The sequence below is a fragment of the Aspergillus welwitschiae genome (assembly GCF_003344945.1).
Source record: "Aspergillus welwitschiae strain CBS 139.54b unplaced genomic scaffold BDQ94scaffold_72, whole genome shotgun sequence".
Lineage (NCBI taxonomy): Eukaryota > Fungi > Ascomycota > Eurotiomycetes > Eurotiales > Aspergillaceae > Aspergillus > Aspergillus welwitschiae.
This window is the reverse complement of record NW_020798766.1, coordinates 8,086-15,753: the sequence shown is the minus strand read 5'-3', so window position 1 is coordinate 15,753 and position 7,668 is coordinate 8,086. Positions and strand designations below refer to the sequence as shown.

Sequence of the window (7,668 nt, the reverse complement as noted above, 5' to 3'; positions counted from 1 at the left end):
GATTATCTTATACATCTTTCTTATCTTCTATATATTGCCGCATACGTTTCTGTCCATAGTTTTTGGATATCATATTATTATTCTGAGGATATATGTAATCTGCGTCTGTTAGTCCAGTATAATAAATGATACACAAACAAACTTACTGCTTGCTTCGGAACTGCATGTATGCTCTGTTTCAGGTGAGATTCCTGGTTCGCACAGATGAATTTCTGTATTATAATATTCTATCTAGAAATTAGCTCTTACTAAAACAGTTATTAATGAAACAAACTTCAAAGGAATGGCCGTGTGCTTGTATTTAATAGCAGTTTTACTACGGTTCTTCGAATAAAATCACGTAGAATCCAGTTTAAAAGAAAAGCTTGTCTTCTTAGATATTCTTGAGTATTTTCTACAAGCTAATTAAACTCTTTATCTGGGAAAAAAGAAAGGCCATTAAAAAAGAGTATTAGAAATAATTATATATTATAGTTTAGTTTCAATAACTTGTTCTATCTTGGTGTATAATCTCCCGAAAGCTTTTTGACATTGTATGTGATTCGCCGGACTGGTAAATCCCGTTCATACTTAATAAGCTTGGAAACAGAAGCAAAACTGATTAGCATAAATATCTTATCTATAAGTATATTAAGTTTATTTTATAATACAGTGCTAATTTCTTCTTCAAAATCTTTGAGTTGTAGAAGACTTTCGTGAAATTCTTCAAGTCTGTTGAAGACATTTTCAATCATAGTATACGCGTGGTATGGATTGGTTTCAAAGCAGATATATATGAATAATAAAATTAGGGAGCTGGAGTACGAAAGAAAATAATAAGTATAACTCTATTTTTAAATACTAAATAAATTTAATTAAGAGCTGATTATTTTTATCCTGTATTTAGAATTTCATACTTGAACAGCAGACACGTGGCTGTTTGGTTAGAAATAATAATATTCATAAGAACGGTTTTCATTATTAAAGTTACAGAGTATGTTAACATGGCAAGGTCATAACTCAGCTAATTATAAATATTATTTAAATAATAACTAATTAGCTAAGTTATAAGTATAATTTTAAAAGACATAATCTTTCCCTTGGTTCATTATTAATTATTATTATCTCTATCTATTTATTAACAGATAGAAGTATCTTTATAGCATCTATATTTTTAATTTTATTTCCTGGCAGACTATAAATCTTTTTTCTAAATCCTTATACCGAATTCCTAGGTTACTGAGGAGGAATATGAGCTCTAACAACAGTTATAATTTATTTAAATATATATTAAATCAGTTCTTGTATACATCTGCTTCTTATTTAAATTAGTCTGGTGATTATATTTTACTGAAATCTATGGTGCCTTAGATTTAATGAAGAACTTTGTTGGAGTGAATGATATATACTATTCAATATTAATATATTCTTGAATACTATATACAATGCTGTCAGTTGAAATATCAATGACCTAGCTTCATTTTCTAAGATCACAGAAGGAGGATTTAATCGGATTCTTCAGACTATTTTCAAAGATAGTTATGTAGTAATTACTAGAATACTATATAGAATTACTATTCCAGAATATTATACTATAGCTAGTAAAGCTGTGATACTTAATCTTCTTTACTCTAAAAACATCTTTATTCTTAAGATTCTTACTTATACCCCTAACCGTGCGAACCCTGTCAGTACAGAATATATTCTAATAGAAAAACTTGAAGGCGTGCCATTAAGCACTCAATAGTTTATAATAAATAATAAAGCCAGGGTAAAGATTATAAAGTAAATAATTAATTTAGAAAAGTAATTCATAAGTATCCGCTTCCCGGCTAGCGGGAGTTTATATTATCGTAAAGACTTAATATAATTATAATATATAATACTTCTAACTGTGCAAGATAACCCGCGCGGCCCTAGTAAAATTATGGTTAGCCCAACAGCGCAGTATAAATAATAGTACAAAGAAAGAGCATGCTTGGAAATTAATTATAATCTGTATATATTAATTATCTTTGCTCTGCACGAACAGTCCAGATATATTAATAATAAATTTAGAAATTAATTTTCGCTCAGCCTTTGAGGCTCCTGCAAAACATAAACTTAAATTTTATAAACAGTTTAGCAGATCTCGTCTTCATGTTAAACAATATTTACGCCAGCTATATAAGTTCAAGGAAGCACAGCCGGCAATATATATATAATTTCTTCTAGAATTTTTAAAATTAATATTTTATCTGGAAGTTTTTTCAGACTATTACTTCTCTCGCCCTACTCTTCAGCACCCAGATTTTTCACTGAATAACATTTTAATTAACTCCTCTAACAATATATCAGGAATTATCAACTGGCAACATGCTGTTGTTTTACCACTTTATTTATGCGCTGGTATACCAGATTATTTTTAAAATTAGGATGATCCTTTGTCGGAGCAACTTGTAAAACCAGAGATTAATATACCAGACAATTTTAATCAGCTGAACAAATTCAAGCAGGTGATAGTTAAAGAAACTATACAGAAATATCTCATCCATTTCTATTATACTGCGCTGATTATAAATCAAATGCCAGATCATTTTGATATACTGAGAGAGGAGAATCTAATACTGCATATAAAATTATTTAAATATTTTAGTATACCATGGAAAGATGATTTATTATTCCTTGAATATACTATATTTCAGGCTTCTACAAATTGGCCTATGCATGTCAATGATATGGAACCTCCAAGTACTGTTATATGTCCAGTATAATTCTCAGAAAATGAGATCCAACGCATCTTGAAAGATCATGATCGAGAACAAGAATTAATAGAAAAGCTATTAGAAATAAGAGATCTAATAGATATTAATACTCTTGGCTGGGTTCCCGATAATGAGCAGTTAGAATAATCAAAGAATATTATACAGTAGATTAAAGCAGGCTTAGCAGAATACTATAATACAAAACTAGAGCAGACTACATTACAATCTCATTTTCTCTTTAATAATTATAATAAGAATGGCTAGAGAGTCCAGGATATATAACTTATTAAACCAACTGTCAATAAATTCATTAATACTCAATTTCCGAGCAGACCAGGTTATCTTGCATGAAGTGCCGTAGAGTAAAGGATTAGGCATCTGAGCTGAACAGGAGAAATAAAAATAATATTAATTATATAAAGAAACTTCTTGCTGTGTAACATAATATAAAGAGAGAACAAACTATTATATAAGTATATAATATTTATTATTTTATAGTATTTTTATTAAATACTCAACTGCTGGACTAGAGTCGAATAAATAGATGAACTCAAGCATTGATAGAGAAAAGAAAAAGTATAGAAAGACTGATCCAGCATATCTGTATAACACTACAGACTGACGTAATCAACTAAACATGCACGCTTGGAAGTACAGTAGGTTATTATTACTGTGATAATGACATCACCATTAATTTACTAATTACAATCATTATACAGGAGGGTAGGGACACATGTATCAGAGACATAGTCTGAATTTATAAACTGTCTGGATATAATTTTTAAACTTATCTCTGCTGGAAGGCAGAAAATTAATATTCTGTATGCTGCATATCCCGCAGCGACGATTGCCAGTGTTAAATATAGCTAGTTCCTGGCAGTGAATCTTCTCCACGTTGTTCCACGGTTTAATCGTCTTGTATTTCTTTTTTTTTTTTTTTTTTTTTTTTTTTTTTTTTTTCCGTCGGTCAACTTGGGGCAGATATAAATCTGAGAGGCAGAACGGATATTGTAAGGGGTCATATCTTTCAGGTATAATTTTAGTCTTCAGTAGTGTCGGGATTAGTATTTGTTGTATTGAGATAACCGTCTGCTTTTCTCGATGTAGGTTTTTTTTTGACGCTGCTGGCAGACTAGAAACTGTATATACTTGAGTTAATGATGGTGGGTATGCTCTATTGTTTCCGCGAGCACAGAGTAATATAGAAGACGGACAAGCTCTGTCTGTTCAGAGATATAATAATAATAAGACAGCTGGCTTCGTCCGTTGCTACTCGCGGCTTTAGAAGTGCTCTCATATTATTAATTAAAAATTGCTGTATCGATATTTCTAAAAGGTTTCTTTCAGTTTCACTTCTTGGCTTTATCTTAGAGATAGATGAGTATACTGTTCAGCTCCGTGTCTGCTTGCTTTTTCTGCTTCCCGGTCTCTGTCTCTGCTGTATTCTTGATAGTAAGGTTCATCACACGAATCCTTACTGTGAGTCCCCGGGAAATTCTTCTTAGATGCTGTATTTCAGGATCTCGGGATATCTTCTGAGGCTGTGCATCCGTGAGGTTAATGGAAGACGGTATAGTCTGCTAAAAGTATTGCTGACCGGAGTTCCCGCTGCACAGTTTTGTTTAATGGTTGCTTGTGAAACGCTGCTGCGGTGTTAATTGTCACTATTTCATTAGGGTAATATTTAATAGTATTTGATTCATGATCTGTAACTTGATCACGAACAGACGATGGGGCTTGGTCTATTTGTGGAGTGTTCAATTATAGGAGTTAATATTTATGTAGCAGAGAATATATTGTTGATTGCGTTGATTCCAGCCTGGCGAAGCATTTTCTGTGTTAGATTATATGCCTGACCCGCCTTAATTCTAAGTTGTTTAAGGCTTCCTCTACACCAGCCTCCGCTCATGCCACACACTTCACCTACCCTCCGCCTACTTTAGTAGGTAAAGCTTGCTCCCCATCAGGTAGGGCTTCTTATTTGTATAGTGAGAAATTCTACCGCCTCCCTGATAAAGATATTTGCCTACCTAAGGTATCATTTACTGCCCCAGGCAGGAGCCAATCAAAATAGATGGCGGTAGGATTTCTGCATGTACTTGAGTAATCTCTTTGTCACAGAAGTATAAAAGTCAGCTGATCTGAGCTAAGCTTAACCGGGTCTAGCAGAAAAGGTACAGATATCGAAGATGGGGATACAATTATCAATTTCCCATTTTATAATGGATGGAGTGCTGCGCGGAGCCTGTAGACTAACAGCCATATCTTAAGATTGAAGAGCAGCGATGGCTAGATCAGCATTATGTTAGGAATGTAGTCTGATTCTATAAACCATCTGGGTATAGTTTTTGAACTTTCTGTCAAACCCTAGGATCGCTTCCCTGTCCCTGTTAGCTTAGCTTCGCTGGTATACGTACCGTCGAACTGAATTGAAGGGAGTATCAGGCTGATGACTATCTAAGAAACTGGTCTTGGGCAAGAGAAATAAGGCCGAATAGTGCCGCGCAGCTATTCGTAAGTAAGTGCGGACGAGTGTTCTATCACTAAGCTTCCAAACGTATGGTTACTTAAAAACAGTGTTATTGAGCACGAAGAACAGAACTAGCTAAGTACATAAAAGAGTGTCCTTATATATCCTATCCTTCGTATACCAAACTGTATACCATCTGGTCTGACGTATACCACTATGGGACTTATAGACCTTGATGGTATGCCGTATACCATATGCTTGACCATATACCATCCATGGTCACGTGATGGGTGGCCGTTCCGGGCGTTGTATTGGCAATTCACGATTGCACTAAATAGCTACAGTGGTATGTCAATAGTTTGCGTTGCCCCATATTATACGCTAACCAAATTTGATTCCGCCTTCCAAATACAGTTAGATCGAAAATATTCTGTCAACTAAAACAATGCATACAAAGCGTGTGATCATGAAGCACTACATAAATATTAATATAAGGATATTAATTCTTTGCAATATGATAGATTTATATAGATTTCATGATCAGAGACTTCATATATTTTGTTGTGGTAGGCAGAATAACCTTGATCTTACTATATCAGGAATGCGGGATCACTAGCGTATACAGTGGGGCAACACAAACTGTTGACATACCACTGTATTTGGTTTTGCCCGACTGCTGCCCTTATCGGCGCTTTCTGCCTGGCAAGTCCGCTTTGCTAGTGAGTTAACTAGGAGGGATCCGTAACATCAGTCAACTTAAAACAGACACAAATCTAAAAAACACAAAACGGACATTATAAAGAATCATATTTTTCAGCTATAATTTCGGCCTTTAGTAGTATTAGTATCAGGATTAAAATTCATTAAATTAAAATAACTGCCTGTTTTCCTCAATATAAGTTTCCCTTTCAATACTGCTAGTAGACTGAAAACCATACTTACTCAAATTAATGATAGTAGACATTCTCTATTACTTCCACAAGCACAGGATAACTTGTAAAAAAACGAGTTTCCCACTTTGCTCATCTCCGCTTTTGCGCATGTTTTCTTGATATAAAAGGTCCAATATCAGATATAATAATCTTTTTAAATAATCTTTAAATCCTTATACAAGCCCTTGCCCCTGCTCTAATAGAGCTCAACAAAAGTTCAAAAGCCTGATCAACATAATGGCAGCAAAGAAGAGAAAAATCTGACGGTAAAGATCCAGTAATAAATAATCCATATATTAACAATATGCTTGACAAAAGAACAACCTGACCTTAGAAGCTTCTGAGTAGAGTAGAATAAGCCCAGGCTAAAGGTCAGAGTATGAATGTGTTGTACGAGGGAGAGAAGAGAAGGAAAGACTACCCCGTAAAATAAAGTAGATTACTCTTTACCTTTTTTTAAAATATTCTTTTAAAGACTCCAGGAGCCAACCAGCACATCTTATTGCAGAGGCCCTTAGCTTCCATTACCACCTTCAATTCCTTCCTATGTTGTTTAAAATAATTTCAAGACTCAAAGTACATAGGCACAAGAATGTCTGCCCCAAGCTCGTGAAATATACAAGCACCTTCTTTACTATCCATAGTGATCTGAATAGGCCCATCAGTGCTACTGCTATCTGGCTGAGTGATTTGAAGAATTTTACCAGGAGCATGCACATAACCAAGGTTAAGAATAGCAGCTGTTATATACCAGTGATTCCGAATATCCTTCAGTTTATTAAAGTAGACAGTATCACCTGAAAACCAGATAGTATTCAGAAGGCCATCGGAACTAACGCCAAAACTCTCTAAGATGATGGCGAAGCCAGTATACTCTTGACCAGGTATATATCTATAAAGGATTCTGGTCACTGTGAATTCTTTATTCTCTAGTACCAGGATCACGGACTCCCAAGAGTCTAGTCCACGGATGTCAGGACGAGGAGCAAGATTTTTTGCGCTGTCTTTTATTATAAGAACGTGACGCCCATTGAGAATACGGTAATCCAGGATATCCAAGTTGTTATCATGATTCTCATGACTGAGAAGGACGCCGTCGATGTGGGAAAGATCAGCCAGGCTCAAGGCTGGGTTATCTGAAACCTTCAGCATAGTAATACCAACATTATATTACGTGCCGGCCGGGCTGAAGTAAGGGTCGGTGAGAATTTTAATGCCATCTATGTTGATGATAGCCGTTGCTGTACTGATATGCGTGATAGTAACGGTGCTCTGGAAGCCTGAAGGCGTCATGGCGTTAAGCAAGACAAAAAAATATTGATTGTATCAGACTACTTACATGGCAAGTCGTTTTAAGACAAGTATTAAATCCAAAAAGAAATATAGACCAGTTACTTTAGGGTTTTTCCGGGTTCTTAAGCATTGAGCAGACAAGCTATAATTTCTAATCTTGACTAAGAAATGAGCCGAATTCTCTGTAAGTATAGCGCCCTGATTTTTAATCCCGGTTACCGTCTTATCCAAAGTTGAGACAATCCCACAG

The 7,668-nt window shown here is 34.9% G+C and overlaps 2 protein-coding genes across 2 annotated transcripts; both read right to left on the bottom strand.

The window, feature by feature from the left end:
* Positions 1 to 275: 275 nt before the first annotated feature.
* Positions 276 to 734, bottom strand: BDQ94DRAFT_163981 (uncharacterized protein; the record flags this gene model as incomplete). Its single annotated transcript, XM_026769865.1, has 3 exons — positions 276 to 401; positions 531 to 614; positions 651 to 734. 3 exons carry the CDS (start codon positions 732 to 734, stop codon positions 276 to 278), a joined length of 294 nt encoding a protein of 97 aa, XP_026620059.1.
* A 5,847-nt stretch (positions 735 to 6,581) lies between these two features.
* Positions 6,582 to 7,418, bottom strand: BDQ94DRAFT_163980 (MBL fold metallo-hydrolase; the record flags this gene model as incomplete). The annotated part of the gene is made up of 3 exons (XM_026769864.1): positions 6,582 to 6,665; positions 6,714 to 7,245; positions 7,300 to 7,418. 3 exons carry the CDS (start codon positions 7,416 to 7,418, stop codon positions 6,582 to 6,584), a joined length of 735 nt encoding a protein of 244 aa, XP_026620058.1.
* Between the last annotated feature and the right edge of the window lie 250 nt (positions 7,419 to 7,668).